Source organism: Colletes latitarsis, chromosome 10, assembly GCF_051014445.1.
Source record: "Colletes latitarsis isolate SP2378_abdomen chromosome 10, iyColLati1, whole genome shotgun sequence".
NCBI lineage: Eukaryota > Metazoa > Arthropoda > Insecta > Hymenoptera > Colletidae > Colletes > Colletes latitarsis.
In genome coordinates, this window is record NC_135143.1 from 5,473,560 (window position 1) to 5,499,839 (window position 26,280).

Consider the following 26,280-nt stretch of genomic DNA (forward strand, 5'->3'; position numbering starts at 1 on the left):
ACGTTCATTTACAAATTAAATAAAAAAAATTTCAAGAATACCCACATTTTTCTTAATACTATATAATGTCTAAGATAAAAATTCTTATTTATCGACTTTACTAATTGCATCGAAGAAAGAAAAATACAAGAGAACAAGTTTGAGGTTCAGCAAATTATTGTTTCACAGAGATCTAACATTATTTACTTCCTTCTTCGCCACCTGCAATGCGATAGTAGTCACGTGTTAAACATATTTCTCAACCATATGTTCAACGAACCTAATTATTTACAATATCTTCGTGTCCACTACCCCTCCGGTCTGTGTATTTAGTCATTTTATGGTTTTTGAATCTACGGGGAATCCCAAAGAAAAATATCCAAAAGGGTGAGGCGCAAACAAACCGGGACCAAATGCTCGAAAAACTTCGAATTAACGAGAGACATTGGCCAATAGGACTTTCCTACTTCGCGAGAGTTCGTTTCTGTTGGAGTTCAACGATGTGAACGGTGTCTTATGAACAACGCATCACTGCTAGTAACATTTTCTTTCACCAGTTCGCACATAAGTTTTAAAGGTGGTAGCACTTTACACATATACAGGGTGTTCGGCCACCTCTGGGAAAAATTATAATGGAAGATTTCAGAGGCCAAAATAAGACGAAAATCAAGAATACCAATTTGTTGATAGAGGCTTTGTTAAGAAGTTATTAATGTTTACAGTTCCGCTCGTACTGAATTTTTTTCTCGAAAATGCGCAGGATTTCGGGGGTATGTGTATTCACCAAAAATGGTTGTATTTGACCTCATAACCTAGAAATAATTTTTTTAGAACGATTCGAAATTTTTTTTTGGTCGAGAAATTTCAACACCTACCCGAATTTTTTTCTTGAAAGTGAGTGGGATTTCGGGGGTACATGTATTCACCACAAATGATTGTAATTGATCTCCGCAACCAAAAGTAATTTTTTAATTTAATTTTTTAATAACTTTTTAACGACGCCTCAACCAAGAAATTGATACTCTTGATTTTCATTTTATTTTGACTTCTAGAATCTCCTATTAAAATATTTCCCAGGGGTGGCTGAACACCCTGTATACGTTTGCTTGTTGCGTATTCACTTACTTCCGTTTCCGTTCGAGAAAATGACTAAAGAGCATAAGCATGTAGATCTTATTTTTCATCAAGTTTCCTGTATCATTTGCGCTAAAGGGTTTTTTATTAGAAATGTATCATACTATCAATAAATTAACAACAGTGTCGTATCGGGGAAGTAGAACGCGTATCCATTTTCAGCACGTTTAAATTCGCAATCTCGACGCGAAACGACGGCTCATATTCACAAGGAGGATACGCACTTGGCGCGGAATTAATTAACGGAAATGCGTGGGCGTTAACAAGCCAAGCCCAAGCGTGTGGTTTTGACATCGGCATTCGTTAATCGGCACCATTAACAATCGATAGTAATCGCAACGGCCCCCGGCGATCGTTCGCCGCTTTCGCTTCGCGCGTTATCGTCTTATAATATCTACGTGCCGTGATCGCCTCGCCTCTCGGTTCAACCATAACGTAATCTGGTGATATAGAATCTGAGAGCGCGGTCTAACTATTAATTAAAGCCCTTCCGCTTTGCGGAGGAGGCTCGGTCGTTAGTTCACCTACGCGAAGAAAACCGTGATTTAGGAGCGTGTCGATCCCTTCGAGAACTTTCGAACCAGGATTTCTAATGGCTGTCTCCCCCACCACTGGTTCTCGATGCCTTGAATTTAGAATACGTTTTGCCAAAGGTATATGCAGCTAGTGGATTCGCTCGCAGCAGCGGTTCCCAACGTCCTTCGATCGTGGAACACATTTCATCTTGCAATATATTTAATAAGCATGTATGGACTTCCAAACGTTGTTATTGTCGAACAGCTTAGGACGCGTTCTTTATTCCTTTCAAATTAATAGTACGACGGTTTAAGACTCTCCAAATTACTTAATAGCACAGAATTTGCAGGACTTATTTAAATTTAAGGAATCTGCAACTTTATCATCTTACTGCCTCACTCGACAATAGGAAATTTACGTATACCAAAGCCATTTATGCGACGCACACGATAATTAGTTTTCAAGAGGTATTTTGGGCACAGACACCTGCACCCTTGACATCGCGGCCGACTACCCCCGTGCGCACCCACAGTGGGTGAGATTTAAAGTTTCGGAAGTAATGATCCATACGAGAATCACCTCCCATAATAGAATATTTGTATTTAAACAACGATTGAACAAGACAATCTGGGAATTCAAGATTTAAAAGATTAGATTCAGCTTTTTAAGAACTTGTACGAATTGCACCGTTTATACAAAGTGTTCGACCAACCCTAGGAAAAATTTTAATGGCTGATTCTAGAGGCCAAAATGAGACGAAAATCAATTTGATTGAGACTTCGTTAAAAAGTTATTCAAAAATTAAATTAAAAAATTTTAAGTCATCTGGAAAAATTATTTTCGATTGTGGGGATCAATTACAATTATTTTTGGTGAATACACATACCCCCGAAATCCTATGTATTTTCGAGAAAAAAATTCCGTACCGAAAATATTCTGTGTGGCCGGAAATGTTTTTATAACTTTTTAACGAAGCTTCAATCAAAAAATTAGTATCCTTGGTTTTTGTTTTATTTTGGTAGATATTTGCTATGCCCATCATATTTGCTGGATGTGGATTTCTAATGGAAAACCATAAGAATGAAGCTTATAATTCATATATATTGAATGCATTTAATACTATTAACGACACACGTAACTCTCAGACTAATTTATGTAGGAAATAATAAAAAAATGTTTACATTTTTTTAAATAAATAAAAATATGATGGCCGCCAATCGTCACATAAATTGCATTGAACGATAATAATTAGTCGGATGGCCAATAGTAACTTTGAGGTTATGTTCACAATGAGAAAATGATTGGCTTTGTCATTTCTGGAAACTTTATTTTCCATGAAACGTTAAGAGTTTATTAATTTAAAATCTTTCAAACGTTTTCTACAGTGAAATCTAAATCCCCACGATTCGCCTGTTTTCTCTCATTTTATCTCCATCAAATTAAAGATACAAATGGCGATGCACGAGCACGTCGCGCAAATTTGACCGCGAGCTAGAAACATGGCGCTGAATACGCAAGCTTTCCTCGACCGTTTCGAAATATTATATTATCGGTAGTTATGGAAGAGTGTTCCACGTTTCCACTCCAGTGTGAGTTCCCTAGTCTATTTTCTACGATCACGACCAAGAGGAATTACATTTCTTCATGAAGACACGTTGGTCCAGCATTCCTGCGCCGAGAGAGGAACGGGGGCCGAAATAAATCCGTAAAGCTAAGGTTAAAATCGATGCAGTAGTCGTTCGGACAGGAAGGGGAGACGAAAGTCGTAAAAGAGGGAAGAGGGTAAGAGAAAGAGTCGGAAAATAAAGAAAGAAGATGAAGCTGAAGCGGAGGGCAGCGGTTTGCGAAGGTTTTGGGGGCGGATAAGCGGAGAAGGAAAGGGACTCTCTGCGTTTGGCAGATCGTGGATATTGGAAGGAGGCCCGACGAGGTCATACAAGACGATCTTAGGGTAGCTCGTCCTACGGTTCGTCCTTGCGCTACTGAGATTCCTTTTCTCTCCAACGTTTGCTCGAGCAATCACATTCTGCGAACTGCCTGCCGATAACGTGAACGGATAACCGATATAACCGTACACGTACCTTTAATAAGAATCGAATTTTTGTTACGTAGAATCTTACATCGAGTTTCACTGTATCTATCTATCTGCAATGTAGGACACCGACACAATAAGCGATTCCGTACACGAATATTTATAATAACTGAAAGGAATGTTTATACAGGCTGGTCCACGCATGGTTTAAAGGGATACATTACGTAGTATATTTACTTTTTTTATGGGTGGAGACGTTTCGGTGATTTGAAGGTCAACTTTGTTATTTTAAATAGAATACTACATTTTTTATATCACAATATGGAAGAATATCGAATTCTGAGTAAAAAAGTATTGACCCTTATTAGCCCTATACCTAATAGCTAACGAGTAATTTCATTTTATTTCTTGATAATTTTCACTATTCTGCAGGAATCTGTGATAAGGTTGAGTCTTCAATTTGATATTACGTGAAGAAAATTGTCAAGAAATGAAGTGAAATTACTCGTTAGCTATTAGATTTAGGGTTAATAAAGGTCAATACTTTTTATTCAGAATTCGATATTCTTCCATATTTTCATACAAAAAATATAGTATTCTATTTAAAAAAACAAAGTTGACCTTCAAATCCCAGAAATGCCTCCATCTATAAAAAAAAATTAATGCACTACGTAATGTATACCTTTAAACCATGCAACTTTCGTATACGAAATCGTTTCGTGCAAAGCATATTTTGGAAGTTACAGAGCTGCACATATTGCGTGGACCACCCTGTATATTCGTATCTTGTATCTTTATTTAGAATTTTTTATTTGTCTGTATACAAAATCAGAAAACAATAACATGGGGGATGTATGGGTAATAAAAATGTATTCCAAAACTATCTTATGTTTGGACAAAAGTATCACCATACGATTAAAAATCTATATTTACACGTACTAATTTATAGGTATATTACTAAATTATTGTTCTTCATTTGTTAAAACAAATGAAATTGGTAGGATGAAAAATATTCTTAAAAGATTTATAAACATGTTTAAATTATCAGACAGAAGACAAAGAATAATAATAGATATAACAAAACAAATTCGTCAAAGATTGCAGCATTAGAAGAAGATGATAAAGAAATAAATAAGATTAAGTAAATTAGTAAATATATACTTCCAAAAATTCTCAAATCTTTAAGTTCTGATAGGAATTATCTGTATAACAAAAGAAAGTTTAGTGGACTCAATGTACATTTTATGGAATGCAAAATATTTCTTCGAGGATCAGAATGTGAATAATTGCTTGTTAAATGTGAATTCTATACTATTTACTACTATGTTTGTACAATGTTACAATAATAATAGGTAACAAAATATGACTAATTGTGAAAGAAATAAAATTAAAATATCTGTTAAACTGGGCATACTTTGAAAAATATATTTATAAGAAATATTGACGTAATAAAATAAAACAACCATCTGCATAGAAATTTAAAGTAAAATTTATTTCAGAAAGTAAATAAACGATTCATCTTTCCTTTAAGAAACATACGTATGTAAATTGAGGTTGGGTAGGCACGAACATAGTATATTGAGGTTAAATCGTAAATGTGCATAAATTATAAGTGTAAATTAGGGTTAGGTGAGGGCGAGAAAATTGTTTTCATTAAGAAAATGCTTGTGCATAATCGTAAAGGTAATTTAAAAATAATAAAATTATAAAAATAATCTTTGACTTGCGATACATCAAGAAATTTCTTCCTCAAATTGCGACAGCTTAAATACCATCATAAAAGTCAACTTTTGCCTATCATTAGAGGTCATGAATTATCAACAAAGAAGAAATCTGCCCCTATATTTCGTTCCACCCTAATTATACGTGTGTAACTTCGACTCGTCAACTATTTCCCAAGAGGTACGCTCGGTTCACGATTCCAGTGCTAGTTATAATTTGAAATAAAATCCCTATCGCGTGGTAATTGCCCGGATAATCTTTGGTCGTTTGACGATACTATGTCGGTGCATCAAGGAGCAGCCTTCGACTACGGGTCGACAATTAAATTCCACAAGGTCCGAGTCTAGAGTCTCGGTAGACGCGAGCAACCGATAACCACGCGCGTACCTCTAATGAGCAATCGGGAGGCGCGCGTTACACCTACCCTCAACAGCCAGCCGCAGGATCGTTCCTTGTATGCGGGAGCTAGGGTATTTTGTGCCGTCTGCCTCTCTCTTTCGCTTGCTATTACTAGACGTTAATCTCTTCGGAACGGAGCGGCGCTGCAGGCTGCGTAATTCAAGAAGCTCGTCCTCGTTACAGCATTTTAACGTCGGAATCGATAATAGAAACGTTCAACGAGGGTTTTTCGGTACGTGACGCGATGTCAATTCCGGAACTGATGTTTCATGTGGGGGGGTTGTGCGAACGAAGGGGCATACAACTCTATTCGTGTGATTTCGCGTCACCAACGTTGCAGATCTACACTGAAAAGAGCCACAGGGGATGCTCGAAATGTCAGATCATAATAAACGTTTTTAATCCCAGGACGATTTAGGGAGGGTCAATGCCCATAGAATTCAAAACGTTCCTTAAAGAACCAACAATTTGGTTTTTAGAAGTTATTTAACGATCGTAAACAGACAAACTGTTGGGAATTCCAACATTTTATTAGCGGACACATCATTTAGTTTAATATTAGTTTAAATTACTTGATTGGCAATCTGGCAAGTACCTTATGGTACAAAGCGAATTGACGTACTATTAAGCCATTAAGTATACCGTACTTTGGGACCATAGCTGCCCCTTGGGACCACGGACACCCACCCCTGTACCACCCTCAGTGGGTGGAATTTTGAATGTCTGAGGACTAGTCCACGAGGGATGGGCAGGGGTTTGATTGACTTAAACAGAATCTCCACTTATTTTGAAATAGGTATATAATCGCGGGGCATAACATTGACTAGAGTTAGAACCGAGCCAAGAACCTTTACAAGTTAAAACAAACTCAGAACAGCACCAAGTTATGGTTAGATTACGCACAGTCACAAGAACATTGAAACATTAACTGTTAACACACGTGTATATATTTGTAAATAAATTCAGAGTATTGGTAATTGGATATTCGACTTATCTCTTACTAAATAGTACGGCATTACGAATCTTGTGGGAGCCTACACAAACTGAATACCGGTTTTTGATCACTCTTTCTGGAATCAGCGTTCCTATTCTATCATTATGAGTCGTTTAAATAATTAGATACTACATTGCAAAACTTCTCCCATTTATTTTTTTTATAGAGCATGTTCGCAAAAAACAAATATTCATTTGCATTCATTTCTATATTATAAAACCAACCAATTACAAAAAACTCATAAATAATATCAAACACACTTGAATAGAATACATCTAGACATCATGTTAGTCCTCTATATGTATTCATTCGATGTTGCATTTAAATATATTAAATCAATGTCAAAATACAATGGAGATGTAACATATTGATTTCTATTTGAATAAATTAAGTGTAATATCAGAAAAGTAAATGGTTTACTATATAAACTTATTGCAATTATATTTTTCAGATTGTAAAAATCACTTCAAAACAATTAATGTTTTACGTACATTCAAAAAAATATGTAACACTCTACTGATGATATATTCTTTCATATTTGCTGATTTACTATAGCTCTTTCAATAAATGATCAAATGTTCAATTTATATTTTCAATACTGTTGCAACGTATACAAGATTTTCTAATCTCTATGCAGGGAACAAAATAATTTTATGTAACCTGGTATTATAATTTTTTAATGAAAATATTTATTTTAAATAAATTCGGTCCGAAACGGTTAAGACAAGACAAGAGGAGATTTCGTGGACGCATGAATTCTTCAATATTCGGTGAAACGCTCCATTATTAATACTCGACGAGCTCTCGACACAAACTTACCAGAGCTGCCCCTGCTTTTCGACGAGTTTCCGGAACACGTCCATGAATCGTCGGAATCGAAGCTAAACGAACGTTATCGTTCTCCCTCGAATCGTCGAAATGGGATGGTAAGCAGAGTCGACGAGCCGTACGGGAGTTTCTTTTTACGACGGCTCGTTTCGCTTTTGTCGCCGGGACGAAAGTTCGCTACAGTTTGGAGGAGAATTCGTCGCGCGAAATCCGTGGGCTATCGACTAACAAACGGTGTGGAGAGAGTCCTGGACCGGGTCCCGCCATTTCGGACGATCGTTACGATCGTTTCGAAACTTGTAATAGTTGAAGCGAATGATTCGAGACTCGTCGATAATCGATAACATGATCGAACGATAGATCCGCAAGAGTGGGAAGTCAAATTATTAACTATACACATATAAAAAGTACGTTAAAAAAATTGGTAAAACAGATGTTTCAAATTAGACGCTAAGTTTTATCCATTGAGAAAATTTTAATTTATTACAAATATCTGGGAGCTTCTAAATGCATATGCAGGGTGTTCGGCCACCCCTGGGAGAAATTTTAATGGGAGATTTTAGAGGCCAAAATAGGACGAAAATCAATTTGATTGAGACTTCGTTAAAAAGTTATTAACGTTTAAAGTTCCGCCTGTAGACATACATCCAATGTATTTTGTCATTGTTTGAATTTTGAATCGTTAAAATCCTTCAATCCGACCAAAAGTTATGATTTTTTAAACATACGCAGGAAATTTCGGGGTAACATTTCTGGCCACAGATTATATTTTCGGAAAAGAATTTTTTTCTCGAAAGTACGTAGGATTTCGGGGGTATGTGTAATGACAAAAAATGATTGTAATTGACCCCTGCAACCAAAAATAATTTTTTCAGCACGATTTGAAACTTTTCATTTTCAACGAAAAATTTAGGTACCCCTTTTATCGATTTTTCTATATAATTCGTCTTTGATTTTTAACAATTTTGTTTGACGACCTACAGAAAAGTTGTCTAATACTTTTTTGTAACTTCCCATGAGCTCTACTTCAGAAAATAGTTTCATTAAAATATATTCATTATCGTAGGAGTTATGGCTGTTTGAATATTGGACCATTTTTATGGGGGTTTTCTCATTTTGTGGGGTCAAAGAACAACTTTTCGAATATTTTTATAATTTCTATATATTCTACACTAAAATACGCGTCGTTTGCCTTTTTGAACATTAAAATCGTCCAACCCGTTCCGGAGTTATGACATTTTAAAGATTCGCATGAAATTTCAGGAAAGCATTTCTGGTCTCACATTAGATCTTTGCTAAGGAAGTTTTAAGGAAAAACCAAACACGATATAACTTGTATCTATTTGAGTATTTAACGAGAAATTATACCGTGTTTGGTCTTATTTTAATCGGAAAACTTTCACAAATACATTGGTAAATTATTTGAACGATTTGAAATTTTTTAATTTTGTCGAAAAATTTGTCCACCTACTCGAAGTTTTTTTTTCGAAAGTGCGTAGGATTTTTGGGGTGTGTCTATTTACTACGAAACGCCTAAAGCAACCACAAGCCACGGCACTTCCGATCAGAAAACAAAGATGGCAATTGGGCAAGGAGTGCCAAGGATAAAGTCTTAACTTTTGTAGAGCACATGGAAGAAGTCTTTACCTCACCCAAGGTCGGCTGACACAAACGACTCTCAAATCTACGAACGCTTAAACGCATCGCAATCATCTCAACCAATTAAACACTTCTCTCCGAGAGAAGTTGCAAAACTAATTCATCGTAACCTACATCCAAGAAAAGCCCCGGGTTACGACCTGATAACAGGGAAACTCCTTAAGGAATTACCTCGTAAAGGTATCGTTTTACTAGCTAATATATTTAACGCCATACTGAGATTTAGCTACTTCACTACTTACTGGAAGGTCGCTCAAATAATTATGATTTCAGAAACGGGAAAGGAACCAAATGAACTATAACTTCGTACAGACCAATTAGTCTATTACCAATAATATCTAAAGTATTTGAGAAGCTATTAGTAGAATTAAACCGTTCTTGATCAACGAAAATGTTATTCCGGATCATCAGTTCGGATTTAGAGAGCACTATTCAACTATCGAACAGGTACATCGCGTGGTCAATTTTGTTAGAACTAGCCTAGAGAACAAAAATTACTGCTCAGGAGCATTCCTTGATGCGAGCCAAGCTTTTGACAAGCTGGGCTGTTATATAAAATAAAAGAAAGACTACCAAATTCTAAAATCCTATTTATTTAGGATTCTTATTTATTCCAAATAAAATATCAAGACGAAATAACCTCAGACCAATCCTATACATTATTTATACGACTTATCAACTAGCTGCGATGCTATTATCGAAGGCAATTGACCCCGTCTGGGACCCATAAGTTTGAAATCAGTGATCCAAAGAGATTCTGTATAAATTTAGAGTATTCTGTAAGTGATTCGTCTTTGTGTTACTAAGGAACAATGACTTTGTTCTTAAAGGATTCCACGAAATGGAATAGGTGAGGATGCCTTCTGCCGAGATGACTGTGAGCAATCACAGGGCACTTACCCTAGTACCTCTGGAGCGTATAAATTTCTCTGGAGAAGAACAAAGTTTCTAGCAAACTGCTTGAAAGAAATAGAGTATCACTTGGGCGAATGGATTTGTTGATCAGCAAGGTATCTAGTACTCCGAAAGATCTAACCAGATATTCGGTAAAAATATAGGTTCGTTGCCTGCACAATGTTTCTATCATATCTGATATTTGGATCATTTTTACGAATCGTTTCGAACAGCGTATAAAAAGTGTTTCGTTTCTTATAGTTTGTACGAGTTTGTATTCAATAAGAACATGTTATAACAGTAACTGCAAGAAGGAATAAAATGTCGTAAAATAAATTATAAGTCTATCGTCGTCCATTTTAAATATACGAACACGCCATCTGTCGACGTCATTTCCATAGAAAGTAGTTACTAGAAGCTTTCCACAATATAACTTCATTTACGTACTATAATTTCATTTAATAAACAAAATGCCAATACTTGACGCGTTGATTGTAATATCAATTATAAATGCGAATTTATTTCTCAACTATTGCAAACAAAATTTCTAAAAAGACAAATGAAATTTATTTCTATTATTAATTACAAGACAGAAATATGAAACGGAAACATTTATTTAGTAATCGTCCGAAAAATCATAAACGTTGAAGTTTCAATTTTATTTTGGAAATTGTTTAGAAATACATGTATCCATTTCGTTCTGGAATCAATAGTATCTATATCCCCCCCTAGGGGGAGGAGGGGGGCAAGGCACAAAGAACCTATTTGAAAGCTGGAACGTACGTTTTGTGAATTCGTTAATGGTCTTTCTGAACTATTTCGAATAATGTTTTTACCGTCGAACCCACTCATCACGATTAGCTCCTATTCGAGGCGCTACAACTAAACACGTTTCGCTCTCAATTGCCAGCGATCACTGCAGCTGCACGCAAATATCAGCGTCAGAGCGTCAATAGACACAGCAGCAGTAGCAGCAACCCCGACTCGACCACGCGACGCCTTATTATGTAAATTTAATGACGTCGTCGATTCGATGCACGCGCGCTCGCCCGTTCCCATGGACGCCATCGCGCGTGCGTGCGACTCAGCCTTAAGCTTTCCACCGGGAACACCTGATAAACCGCGCGACATTTAGAAATGTCCGTCTGATAAATACTACCGGTCTGCGTTAATGCGACCAGCGCCGTTCTTCTCACGGGAAGAGAACCGGAAGTGAAAACACACTCTTTTAATAATTCCAGTGCATCCTGTGAGATTTCATTATACTACTAGAAGGGTTGACTTTTGTTATCCTTGATGAAAATTTTTTTCAGGACCACCCCTAACCTAGCATTATATTATGATGAAAAAATAATCTATGCAAAATCTGAAATTGATGGAACAATGAATTTAAACACTTTTCAAAATAATTATTTTCGTTCCACCGCCTGCCGTTCATAACCTTCTACCATGTTTATCGTAGATATGGACCTATCGCCTTAACAAATTTCGTTAAAATCGGCAAGAACTACATCCGACACTTTTCTTGTTAGTATAATAGTGTCGTATTTTTAATATAATATTTTAATGTAATATTAATTAATAATGAAGTAGCTCCAAACATTAGACTCGCAACCAATAAAGTGCTTCCTACCCCATCGCTGCTTACTGGATGAATGCGACATCTGGCGAGTCGTACGTACACTAAGGGCATTGAATCTATAGCGAGATCAGAGCGCATAGTATTCAACAACGCTGTAAACGCGGACAATATTGCAATTAAACAGTTAATTATTTTAGTAGTTAAAAATAATGAATTATTTTCTATTAACAAACAATCTTAGCTGCGGAGGTCGTCTTAAGGTGAGATCAAAGGTCACGTTTAATTTGTGTTTTTAATCGTCATTGCGTATAAAATGCAAGTACAAAATGTATTAATTCATAAATAAGTACAACCAAAAAATATTACTTTTATATTTTTATATTAACTTATATTTCGTTATCACATTTTTCTAAGTTATACTATACTATCGGTATGGTATATCGGTACCAAGTTTGTTTGCAGGAAAATGACACTTTTAATTTATTTTTATAGAAAATTTTGAAAAGGTACACCATTTTAGTATCAACTATTAGCAAAGACGAACTTTAGACTTTCAAGATCGATTATCAGTAACGCCTAAGAAATTATTGTTCTTTTCCAAACACCCGTCGGGAATTCTAGTTTGCGTCGATGAAACATTATTTCTGATTATCGTCTTTCATGGAACGGAAGTCTTCATTGCGTTTTTAAAGCGGTGAAAGTGTTGCTCCGGGAAAATCGATCCGCGCTCGAAATAGAGAGGCGGCTTTTATCACGCGAACAGAGCAGGCCAATTGCTGGATAAGCCGAGATTTCGTGGTGGTAATCGATACAACGCGGTCTAGAACCCCGCGCATGAATTTACACGGGGATAAATTTAGCGTATAGCGATTTGCATGCACCGTGGTGATAAGTGCCAGAGGAAAATGCATGTGCCCCCTACGCGATGCGTCTCTTCTTAATTGCTATGACGACGGTCCTTAACAATTTTCGCGCCTTTTTATGTCACCATACGGTATATACAGAATGTTTGCTATACAAATCGCACAATAATTTGCATAAATACATTTTGCGTACAATTAGATTTATCTTCGATATATGTCACCTTTTTGAAACAAATTAACTCTATTAATCAGTCTTTAAAGTTTTCTTTTTGAATGTGTACAAAGGGAAATCAAGCTATTATTGTTTTGCTAAAACATTAGTTAATTCATGAATATATAAATAACCAGAAAATAATTTATTTTTTGGAAGATGTTAGCTAAGTCACTATGTATCTTCCAAACTATAATGTCAAATTTGAATAGTTTTTCCCGAAACAACATTTTTCAAATTGGTGTCCACACAATATTTAAGAATGTAATTAATCATATAATATTATGAAGACTTATATAATTATTGCATAATAAAAATTTCTGCCAAAAATTGAAGTTAATATTTGGACGTTTAATTTTCATAAAAAATATTTACACTTCATTTTTAAAATATTCTATGATATATGTTAATACTTTCATAGCACAATTCGACGTACAAAAATAATAATAGAGATATGTGTGCTTCTATATTTTAGTAATTTTTACTAAAATCTAAATTAAATTTACAATACCTAATAAATTTTAACATTTTAACTAAATTCCTATTTTACGATTCACCCTGAACCTGTTATCACAGTCTCGTTTATGTTTGCTTTAAGATTTCACGGTGCAGTTATACAAAACAGGCGTCTCGATGAATAATATTGTAATTTACGATTGTACTGCAGCAAATTTCAACATTTTAGCCTCATTTATACTTTTTTTTTTTCTAAAATTCTTTCCTTGTCCACGCAGCAAAGGGCAATTTTGTGGAATCAGAATCGCGCGGAATTTTTGCAACACGGGCCGCTATTTCCTGCTTCGACGTATGAAAAATTTCTACACGTCACGATTTGAAAAACGTCAGCGTGACAAATATGTTCGGCGTGATAATGCAGTTGCGTGACACCACCACCTTCCTACACCGGAGGGATGTTTCCTTCATCTTGTTCTTTTTTTCCGTTAGCGAAGGGCAATCAATTTCAGTCAAAAATGGCGGTTTTATTATTTCCTAGGTGCAGAGCACGTTTTGTTACACTTCGCAATTTTCTGCGCTTCTGGGAGCGCGATACCGATCCATTAAAAACACTTACAGCGACGTGGATATTATTTTAAAATATCGAGAGCCATGTACGATGTCGCTCGAAAATCTTGATCACTTTCCGATCTTCGAACAAATAAATCCTTTTTTTTCGTATACATACTTATTTCAATTTTACGCTTTCCGTACTTTTTGGAAAAATAAAATATTGAATTCAGTCGTTTTCTTGCATATATTTCTCGATGATCGATTATTTATTTATTTAGTTTTTCATATTATTTTCTGTGCCTATGAAACCATCGGTGTAAAGCAAACTTGAACTTTGCTTAGAAAAAGTTTGCAGAGAGAGATTGTTAAGAATTCACAGCGATAAAGTGAAAATAACTGCAATATATGTATAAAGTTCAAAAATAGTCACGATTTTTTATCCGGAATTATTCTGAATTTAATGTGTAAGTCTTGTATTTTTTTAAATATTAAAAAATTTCCTAATTTGCATCAGAAACAGATTACGAAAAATTGTACGCGTGAATGTAATATTGATTTTGAATACAATTTAAAAGAAGACAAAAAGAAGTCAGACGACACTTGTGTACAAAATAGTGTAGGAATCAAAGCACAGCTAAACAAGTGAGCCACAAGAATTCAACAACACGATACAGCTTAATATGTATATCGTATTTTCTCGAGAAAGAGTACATTGAAATCTTTCATATTTTTTTAAAAACATTAACTATGTTTACAAACAAAAGCACGTCGTACTTTGTCATTTCCCCGTAAAAACGAACTGTAAGGGAAATCTTCACATTTATATTCATAAATGTAACTCTCGATATTTAAGAAATTGCAACTGACGACACATCAAAAAGCGAGTGAAAATGGCACTGCACTAGACGAAAGATTCTGTCAATTAGATAATTGATGCAGATGCACAACAGTATTGAAGACAAAACAGTCCAATAATTGATTACTAATATATTATGATGATCAAACTCGATGTATCGTGAATTAAGTTCATTGTAAACATTTTCTGTTAAAAAGAAAGAATATTTTCAATATGCAATTGTTATTTCATATTGTACCTAAGCAATAGCTTCCCCATATAAAAGAGTACAATTTTCCAAAAAAACAAGTACACGTGCATCACAACTCACTAAATTTTTTAGAAACTTCTAAACTATCCAAAAGATTGATCGAATCCTAATCTACAAAGTAAACACTCCGAAGATCCTCGCACTCTGCAAAAAAACAGAAACCGCGAAACAAATCACTGCGGGGACGTTTCGTAAACAATCGTCTAGTCGCGATCGCTTGGAACGTAGATCGGCATTGCGACGCGACCGATTTCTACGTAAAAATTGTCGACGTTCCTTGGGGATCGAACACATCGCGTCGTGGTTCGAAAGAAATCGTCGCGTACGACAGGAGAAAATCTTCCACGTACGAGCGACCGCACGGACTGGTTCTTTTCGAAGAAAAACTACACGCGACCCGACAAGGAGAAGCAAGGGAAGAATACCACCCACCTCGACCACCACCGTAGCAGTACGTGTACTCGTTATAGTCCATGGACGGCCTCTTGAGTAATCCCTCACTCGGCACTAGGTCCAACAACGCCGTGGGATCGCACATCGAAACGCACTTCGATCACCTCGTTCGTCATCGACGGAATGACATGCTCTCCGCGACCTCACCGCCGTGCTCGAGATCACTGCGAAACTGTCGCGACACCCGCGACACAAAACGGACTTCGATAACGAAAGTGAAATTTTCTCCCCCTCCCTTCCCCCAAGCGCACACAGGACCGAGCGACGTAACCGTACAGACGATCCTTGTGGTTCGAAACTTCAAAGGGATCACGACGTCGATGGATGACGTCCACGTACGACAAAGTACACACGAAACTCCCGCACGAATCCCAAATTAAATTTCGTCGCGTGTTCACGTGAAATGCTGACGAACCGTTGAAAAAGTTGTTACAGGAATTGGGCCCTCGTGCACCTGTACAGCCGTCGTCCTGCTGGCGAAAAAATAGCTCCGCCCCCGTTTCTTCGTCGTGAAATGTCGCCTGGGTTCCCGTCGATGAAACTCAGCAATTGATTTGATCCTGCGTTCGGCCAACTGATACGGGAAACTTTCTCCCCGTTCGAATGAATATCTTGGGGATTTGCATGGATCGGCTGGGTTAGCCACGCGGATTTGCACGTAAACAGCGACCCGACGTGACGAACACTGGAAAAACTAACTGAAACTTTTTCACGAGTTTTGTATCACAGCCCTTTCGCATCATCGGTGACCCCGATGAAAATGCACGGAAACGCTCGAAACAAATATCGTCGCAGACCACGTGCGCAATTATCCATAAAAACGATCTACCAGCGATCAAAATTTTGTCCCTTTGCAGGACGTCGAGCGCAATATCAGGACCTCGTTATCGGTGATAAGGGTTGAAAATCCACCGAAAATTCAGCTGATCGATATAGGCACGGTTCGTCCTCGAGCGACGTTCAGATTTCCCCGTCCTTCGTTCCCCACGGATTCCGAAATGTCACGTTTACCTATCCACCTGTCCGGACCACTGCAGACAGTTATCACTCGCAACACTATTATTCTTCCTTCGAGCGCAGAACTATTGCACTTTGTTTAACACCCTCGAGGCACGAGATTCACCGAATTTCACTCGATACTTTCCAGCAACGTTGAACGATCACAAGTTCTCGCGGCGCACGTGGATTGATTTAACATAGACGCGATCGGTGCTCCTCGAAAACGATCGATCGTGGATTCGACGTCGCGTAACAAATTATAGGGAACAGGGTTCTGTATGAATCGAAGGGCAGTTTGCTTGGGACGACGTTCGTGGGACAAGCGTAGGTCGTGTATCAAAGCGGAGACGACCCGCACGCTTGCGCGGTCACTGACAGACTGAGGATACAGGGCCAGCCGATGACTCCCGACACTGTGGCGGATGGAGCCGAAAGGAGTGGGGAGTAAACGAGCGGCAGGGAGATCTTTCGAGGAAGGGGTGGCTCGCGTAGGACCGTCGGGGGCGTACAGAATGGGTAGGGAAACGAAAGAGGGGAGGCAACAGCCGGTCCTCGGCGATCACAGCAACCACTACTTCACCGATGGTGCAGTGGATAATACCGTAAGATGCTCAGTTGCTCCCTCGTGTTCTTTCGAGTTATGTTATTTCTTTCGATTTCTCGCTCCTCATTTTATTTGCAATTGCTCATTTGTAATCGTCTTTATATTTTTCTACCAATGAGATAGAAAAGTGGGACTTAGTCGTTAAAGTGGTTTAAAAATGTACTTTTTATTTTGCATATTTTTCATAATGAATATGTTTTGTTTATTTCAGTTATATGATATATACCGTAACTCGTAATTATACCTACCCGATGAAAGTCGAGATTTTACGTTATTCTTGAACGGAAGAAAACATTTAGTGTTCATTTTCTTTTTTTTTTTTCTTTGTTCTTGTTTGTTTTCAGTAGATTCCTCGGGTTCCCGCGGCATGCGTGACCGAAGAAAGATTTCCAGACGGTGACGGTTGTTTTTGTAAGAATAAATTTTACTCCGACTAGTTTCAAAACGGGAACGCGATGGGTTTTCCTGTAGTTTAAGAACGCCCCCGCAACGGGGACGATAAATTGACTTGTCGCGGAAGTTACGTTTGTACAGGGCCGTGTGAAATTTGAATGTTTGTGTGGGGCGTTAAGAATAGCTCGAGAAGTTATATCGCGCAGTGTTTAATTATAGGATAATCATTAATTGCTGTGAATAGGGTTACTACTCTGTTCGAAGGAAAAGAATACAATATGATCAGCGTGGTAATTAGACAGGGATAGAAAAGGCACGTGCCTCTGGGCGCTATGTTACGAGGGCGTCGACAGGCGCCTGTAGAAGGAAAAGAAATTTAATTAATTTCTGTGACACTACATTTATCATTTATAAAGTTATATTTTACTTTAATAAATGGTTATGTGAAAAAAGTTTAATTATTAAATAATTAATTAAGTTATTTGTCTAATAACTTTTTATTTTCATCAAGTAAGAATAAAAATGTAAATGGTCATGGGAATTTAAAATTCCCGGCTATAGTGCGTGAGAGAGAGAGAGAGAGAGAGAGAGAGAGAGAGAGAGAGAGAGAGAGAGAGAGAGAGAGAGAGAGAGAGAGGCGTTACGCGAGTCAGTTGCGAATTGGCTGTGCGAAAGAGAAGTGCGTCGACTTTAGATTATTCGTCTTTAAATTGTATTGTCTTTCATTCAAACATATCTGTGTTCATTTTGTTGCTTTATTTACAATTCCACGTGCTGTTAATAACAACCAACAAAAAAAAAGCAACATGTATAATTGTACAAGCAAGAACTGGACCATATCAAACAGCATGAAAGAACGAGGTTAGCAAACAGTGCTGTTTTACAAACTAATTCAATTTTTAACGAGGTAAGACAAATATGAAATTAAATCGTGAATAATATTAGTTAACCTTATATATTACAAGTATATTTGCAATAAATACTCGAATAAAGCCAGTAAGTAAAGCTTCAACATAACCTGTACAAATAGAAAAGATAAAATAATAAATTAAGTTAGGTAAGGGGATTCGATTATTCATTTTGTTATTTTCAATAAATAAAAAGAGAGAATACGTTGTTTTATCGCCGCGAAATGTGCAGAAAAATAACTTTAAACGATGCAGTTTAGAAAATGAACTTCGAAGCTCATCACGTTTTAGTACTGGAGACTAGCGACATCTGCACAACCCTTTATGGAACGTAACCTGCATGTTTCACTCTTCCTTTCGACCTTCTTAAAATCATTAATATATACTTGAAATTCATATTCTATGGAAGAATATTTAATGCATAGAGTGATACTTTATCAACGACAATATAATTTTAGACAAAAATGAAAAACAAAATCAAGTTTTATTAGTGGAAGCCGGCAAGGTTTAAATTGCACTTCGTAAAATATACGTCACGAGTGTTATCTTTTCATTTTTAACCTTTCAATAGTAACATCACCTTTTTGACAGCCATATTTTACAGAGTGGTACTCAACAAGTGGGGAAATATTTTCTATTATACAGGGTGTCTCAGTAACTTTACTATAAAACAGTATCTCTGTTATTTTGAATTGTACAAAAAAATACCTGAGAGGAAAATTGTTTGATTTATAGAGACACATATTACGACGTAAAACGATTTTTTTAAGGTCATATATTCCAAGATTTTAAGGTCATCGATGTTTTTTTTAATAGAAACTTCATATTTTTTATCGCTGTGGTGGTATCGTATATGTCAAGGCGAACACAACACTGTTGAACTAAGTGACCTTCAAAGCACCTTTATTATCTTTTAAACTATAAAAAGCAACCTATGTTTTTCAGTTTATTATTCAGTTTTTTATATAAATACTACATATATGACTCATTTCATTGAAAAATATATTCTTTCGGGTTAAAAGAATATTAATTAGGTACCATATAAAAGAATATTTGTATATTCTAAATAATCTTTAAAAAAATACGAAAACATTACAATTATTTCTTAGAGACGCAGGAAATATTAAGTTTCATCATTTTGCTGCCTAGTTTTGTTCCGACGTTCAATTATCTAGTTGTTTTGACTTTGATATTCTTTTGTTGATAAGTGACAGCAGCCTTCCGTTGTTGAGTAACAGTTTATATCGTCAAATTTCAGTTCTAAATTCAAATACAATTATAATTTTGATCGGAAATTACATTTCAATAAAATAGTTAAATTATATGTAAGGATAATTTTAGTCTCTAAAATCACTCTGCATGAAATGTAAAACCAAAATAGAAACTTAATCATAACAGATAATGGACTTTATTACCTTCACAAATATGAAGTGTATAAAGGGTGTTCAGTCATCCCTGGTAAAAATTTTAATGAAGGATTCTAGAGGTCAAAATAAGACGAAAATCACGATTACTAATTTGTTGATGGAGGCTTCGTTAAAAAGTTATTAACGTTTAAAGTTTCGACACTACTGAATTTTTTTCTAGAAAATGCGCAAGATTTTGGGGGTATGTCTATTCACCAAAAATAATTGTAATTGATCCCCGCAATCGAAAATAATTTTTCCAGAACGATTTGAAATTTTTGAATTTAATTGTTAATAACTTTTTAACGAAGCCTTCATCAACAAATTGGTATTCTTGATTTTCGTCTCATTTTGTCCTCTAGAAGCTCCCATTAAACTTTTTCCCAGGAGTGGCCGAAAACCCTTTCTAACCCTTGGATGAACAAATTTATTATAACGAACTAATGTTGTTAAATCATTATACATAATGATTGTGTTATAAAAATGAAAATGTATCAGACGAGTACAAGATAATGTTATTGTGCCTTCAATTTCATTTAAACGTTCCCAGTTGTATAATTGCATCGATGAAAACAACATTACTCAGAAGTATATAAAGTGTATTGTACTGTGTATTGTTTTCCCAGTTTGTTTTCGAATTATGAGATGGTATTGTGTATCGTGCTTTCCTTCTAACAATACAAGCCTTTTATTTATTTAACCTTTAAGGCTATTAGGTACTGATAAAACTTGGTTATTTAACGTGTTGTTTTTATTTTGTTTCTCTTCCTTCTTCTTCCTATGAGTAATGAGAAAAGTACATGACTAACATAATTTTAAAGCTATGATATGATTCATAGTGATTTCATCACTTTACCTGAAATCCTTAATTTTTCATGCAGCTCAAAATAGAGTTGTTTTCGAAATATAGATCTTGGATTACGTGAACCATTTAATAACAGAATAACTGGATAATCACATTTTTCGAATATTGGAAAAATTCATATTATATTTGAGTTAATTCATATTATAATTGTGCATTTTTTCATTACATAATTTAAATTTTGTTAACCAATCTGAAGATACTTTAAAATTACAATTTCCTTTTAACTCATCGTTACATTGTACGACGTTTTCACGTTTACGAGCCCAAAAATCGGTTTCTATTTGTTCTTTTGTTATTGTCAACAATTTCATATTTTCGAAATAAAGAATTTTTGTTGCAATTAAAAATTTCACATTTTCGTAATTTTATCATATACTGTTAATTCTTCGATGGAGATTATTTTAGTTATCACTTTCATACCTTGTCGAGGTTCTAGTGCGTTAGTTTCCTGACTGAGTGAAAATCACTCAAAATCAACCATATCGTATTTTTTTTTATTATAGTTACTGCATAAGTATAATCTATCAATGCTGATATTTAGTACCGAATGTGTTTTGTTATGTTGGTATGGATGTGAATGCGTCTATTAGTGCATCACGGTGACAATGTTGTATTTATACTGCGTAAAACTTTCCCGCTTGTCATATGTTTTAGCATTTTTAACGAAGAGGGAATTATCCTTGCGACAGATTGAAAAATCAATAAAATAACTGCCAGCGCAAATGAATTCCACAGAGTTCCCCGTTGTTTATTCCAAGCAATTGAGAACAGTTTTCAATTTAATTCCGTGCACAGCCACCGCCGAGTAGGCCGAAGAATTTCATTTCTACCTAAACTGTAACTTCCCAATGATAAACAGTACCATTATTGATTAATATAAAATATATCCTAACTCCATTATCCAAATCTCTGTTGTTCGAACGTTTTACTATTCGAATGCTCTGTTACAACATTCTATTTCGACTTTTACTTTTTTATCATAATACTTATATTTTTAATATTATTATGAACCACATTCGTTACGAAAGGGACTCTGTGTGTCAATAGAATTATCATGTTTTATCAAATCCCTCGATGGACAGTGCATTGTTATGTAATAATTGCACGACAATTATACATTCAATGAACCATCCTTTGTGGATATGAAGAAAGATTTATAGCGTTGAACATCATGAAGTAATAGCAATAATATTAAAATGTTTAAAACTGAAGAAAGAGGAAAAACGCATGTGTATTGTGAAAAATGAGAGCCCAAAGCGAATGATCGTAACGTAAACTAATGTTAACGAACGGGACGATAGTATTGATCCTATCCGAATGAAACGTGATGTAAAGAGGAAAATTAGTGCGAATGGGCATGAGCGATAACGAGGAGCATGAGAGCCAAGCGAAGTCAGTACTTCCTGAATCACAGTCGAATAAAGAATACAGAATATCAAGGCAAAGAATATAATTTCCATCATTATTATTAAGAATATAAATTCCATCATTATAGCTTAAATTTTAGTGTCATTATTTATAAACACGGCTAGTAGTTCACAAATGAACTTGAGTGAAGAGTGTGATAGTGACAACAGTGATGTATTTGAAAAGAAAAGAAAGCCCGTATACCATTCTGAATTCATTTTTGATCAGAAACTAAAAGCAACCATGGTTTCTTATGTTCCCAAAAAACGACAGTTTGTTACACTGCTAAGCACATATCACACGAAAAACGAAATGGGGACTGAACAGGACAAAAAACGTGAAATCATAAAATTTTATAACGCTACAAAAGGGGGCGTAGATGTTTTAGATGAAATGGTTGGCGCGTATCGCTGCAAATGTAAAACAAATGGCCGATGCCAGTTTTTGCGAATATTTTAGATGTTTCTGCATGCAATGCGTTTATTATATTTACGTCATTGAATCCTACGTGGAATCAAAAGAAAAAGAACTTTCGCAGATGCCTCTTTTTGATAGAAATTGCACAGTCTCTAGTGCAACCGTATATTGCATTACGTACTCGAATCCCTCGAGCAGCTAATGCTACTTCAATTGTTCAGAGAATTTAACGGATACCGAAAGAAGGTCTAGCATCTATTAGTGGCCGTTTGACACATACACACACACTAGCTACAAAAAACGAGCTCGTTGTCACCTGTGTGAGAGGAAACCTAATGCAAATGTACATACGTTGCGACAAATGTAAAAAAGCCGTGTGCCCTGCAGATCGTTTTATTATTTGTGAAGACTGCGAGCAATACTATGTTAGAAAACACTCATTTTTATGTTTTCAATAAATAATAATACTTTTTCTTTTATTTCAATTCTTTGTCATTGTATCAATTTGACACCAAGGGACAAATTCAGTTGGGAAAATGAGGGACGGATGAGGGTTAATACGTTCGTTAGTAACTTCGTTCGATTGGAAAACCCTCCGCCATAGACCATGCTACGTTTGGAATAATTTTATTAAACGTAGTGCATGCTTTCAGTTACATGCAAATAAAATGTGTTAAATAAGATTTGAATTACAAATTAAAACTTTATTCGTCATTTGATTATACGAACATAAAATAGACAATCATCGTTGTCACTCATTTTTGATACGCATTCAACACTGCGGCTATATTTATTTGTAATAAATTTTCTCTAAATTTTAAGGTTATCTACGAGTATTTTAAATATACATATTTATGAAGTCAAATCTTGAGTTAAGTCTTAGGAGTCTGTCACAACAAAATATTATTCAATGGAGGTCCGCGAAATACGGTAAATAAAAAAGTGAAAAGAATAAAATATTCTTTCATAACGATCAAAATTAATTTCGATTCGATGCGATCCAATAAAATTTACCCTGACACGTATCCCGTCATTCGATTTTTTTTTATTGAAAAAAAAAAAGATAAAATAAAATAATATCGGCGCGTAACAGTTGGGTGATATTCCATGTAAAAATCATCGGTATTCGGTGTTTCATCTCTTCCGTTTCTTTTTCGTGGCTGAATATTTCCAGTGTTTCCGGCGGCTTCGCGCCATTCACGGAATTCACGCTCAACTTAATGCCTCCGTAATACATTGCGAAATAATGGGCCGAGAGCGAGTTAACGAGTCAATGGTTAGCGTAACGAGACTTGAATGGGCCGCCAGGCAGCGGTGGATCCTCGCGCGTAAACGGACGCCGAACAGGAGAAGTATTGACGGCTAGAACGATATCGTGATATCCATTCCTCTTTTCTTCCGCCGTTCGCGTAAACCATCAAGGAAAAAGGAACTTACTGGGAATCGTTTTTTTTTTCTTTCTCCAAAGAAACTTCATAATTTGTCCAGCAATGATATTCAACAATCCTTTGCACACTATTATCCCCTCTGACAAGGGGCATATCGGTAGACCTTTGACGATTTTAATAAAACTACAAATTTACAGGTCCATGTGTACAACGACCGTAACCAGAATTATTGGCTGTAGGTGACTAGTTAGTTATGAATAAAATAAGTGTAAAGTTTTAAAAACCTGCTTGTTTCAATCAACTTTTTAAATTGTTAAAAGTAACATACATATAGGCCTACAAATCTGCCAAATTTGATTAAAATCATTATGAATCTAGCAAACAATTTGGATGTCCCTTCTAGAAGAATACAGAGATTTTTTTATAAAATAAAATTACATTTACTTTTTTTTTGTCAAAACATTTTTAAAACATTACTTATTTTTACATCTTGCACAAGTTAATTTCGAAACCTGTTTTCATTAATACGATTTATTCAGAATTACATAATTTTTTTAAAACGATTCACTCAGAATTACAGGGAAGTACTTGATTCTATGTTCACGTTAAGCTTTGTAATTTTATTGCATCCTGAATTATTGTTGATCTATTTATACGCGAACGTTTAGTGGTAGATGTAATTATTAATATACATGAAACACGAAAGAGCCGGCAAAGGATCATTCGACAAGCAATTACACGCGCGACGAGACTATGTTATGGCGTATCTGTCGTCAAGCGTTACTTTCTGTAGATCCGTCGATAGATAGCTCACCATGGTTAATTGATCGCGTAATCGATTCTCCTTGCCATTCTTAATAGCAGGTAGAAAAGCAATTGGTCTTTCCAATCTTCCCGTGGTCTTCCATAATGAATAATTTGCGTCTTCGTTTGAATGGAGATTAGAGATGTAAGCGATCTAATAAGATCGTAATTAGTCTTCAACTGGTGATAAAACGATCCCTGGCGATTAAGTTTAGTCTCTTAAGACGAGCAATGGCGTCGAAGATTATTATTTTGCCTCCGCCAACAGTTCGTGTCAGTACTTCGTATGATCAAGAACAGTAAAACAAGTTTAGTATTAACCCATTTGCATCATAATGAAATGTGAGAAAATGGCCTTTATCACCAATTTTTTTTTATTATATTTAAGTACAAAAATGACTACAAGTAAAAAAACTTCATATTTCAGTACAAATAAATTACAAATACGGGCTTTACGTCCATATACATGTATGTTACTGATAATGGCGGAAATGTTGGTTAGTTATTTTGGGCAGTATGATAGTATTTGAAATGTTGAATGCATAAAGCCACTTCACAATTTTCACACTGATAAATTGTTTCTCTTCTTTTCATTTGAGCTAAACAAACGACGCAATGTTTTTGAGCTTTTCTTGATGACGTTGATGGTGACGTTGACCGTTGGAAAATGAATATAGTTATTTTATTTTATTGTTCAACCGCACTTAGCTGGTAAGATCTCAAAGACGCCTGATGTTTTAGTCTCCGGTTTATGACAGGCCGAACCAGACTATTTCTTATAATTTTAAATACATGAACCTGTAAGATGAATAATAATTACCAACAAAATTGAGCGTATGCATATGGCTTCGGTGGTAGTGGCCAAGAAAGTTGAGCGTATATATACGCTAATGATGCAAATGGGTTAAGAGGAGATCTTTATGTGGATGGGGTCAAAAAAGTCATTTTTTTTTATTGTTTAAAAAGTTAGTTGGAATCCTATAGAATGCGAAACGCATTGGTATTTGGAGTGGAGCACAAAGCTATTGCTGTGAAAGCCTACACCCGTGACCCACCTTCATCCCAATCGCGATCCGAGTCGCGCGCGTTGGTACAATGACCGAGAGAGTTGTTTCTTTACTATCCTTGGTTTTAGTGCTTCTATATCTGTAATAGGGTTTAGTCAGATGTTTCGAAAGAAGTATTTGCACCAAATATTCAAAGGAATAATAGGTATGGAAACCGTTCAGCCTTTTGTGCTGAAGTAAGCTCAAGACAGAGTTTCTGATTAGTTTTGAAATTCGGTGTTCTTAAATTAAACTGTAGGCATTTTTATTAGTCCCGCACACTTATTGAGATCTATTTACACATATCCGTAACGCGTTAGTTCCGTATCAGTGTCGTAACTTCAGTTCGTAATTTTGCGTCAGTATCAGTGACACGTTCACACACATCCATTTAAAAACAATAGAAGAATATTTAAAATCACTGATCGCAAAATGGCTATTTTGAGGAAGCAGAAGGATTATTGTACGATGCCGGAATAGCAGATTAGCCAGTAAGCCACAAAATCATACATTTTTCTCTTGCAGAAACTTTAAACGCGATTTTCTTGAAACTTGTTTTTTCGTTAAGATCAAAATCGGTGTACACGATTACTCAAAAACTACTTAACGTATCCGACTGAAATTTAATACTCATTTTAATGGTAGTAATGTCTCATGAATGAA

General features: G+C 35.8%; 1 protein-coding gene across 9 annotated transcripts in view; it reads right to left on the reverse strand.

The window, feature by feature from the left end:
- The window catches only part of Ten-m (teneurin transmembrane protein Ten-m), a 537,959-nt gene that overhangs the window by 82,218 nt on the left and 429,461 nt on the right, over positions 1-26,280 (reverse strand). For 4 of the 9 annotated variants that reach the window (XM_076774718.1, XM_076774712.1, XM_076774713.1 and 1 more), the window contains exon 1: positions 15,360-17,058. The exons of 4 other annotated variants lie outside the window; for them this stretch is intronic. In XM_076774718.1, coding sequence (XP_076630833.1) covers positions 15,360-15,465 — 106 coding nt within the window. In that variant the 5' untranslated portion in view covers positions 15,466-17,058. Of the gene's footprint in view, positions 1-15,359; positions 17,059-26,280 lie in introns of those variants that run through there. One more of the 9 variants, XM_076774720.1, reaches the window with a different exon arrangement.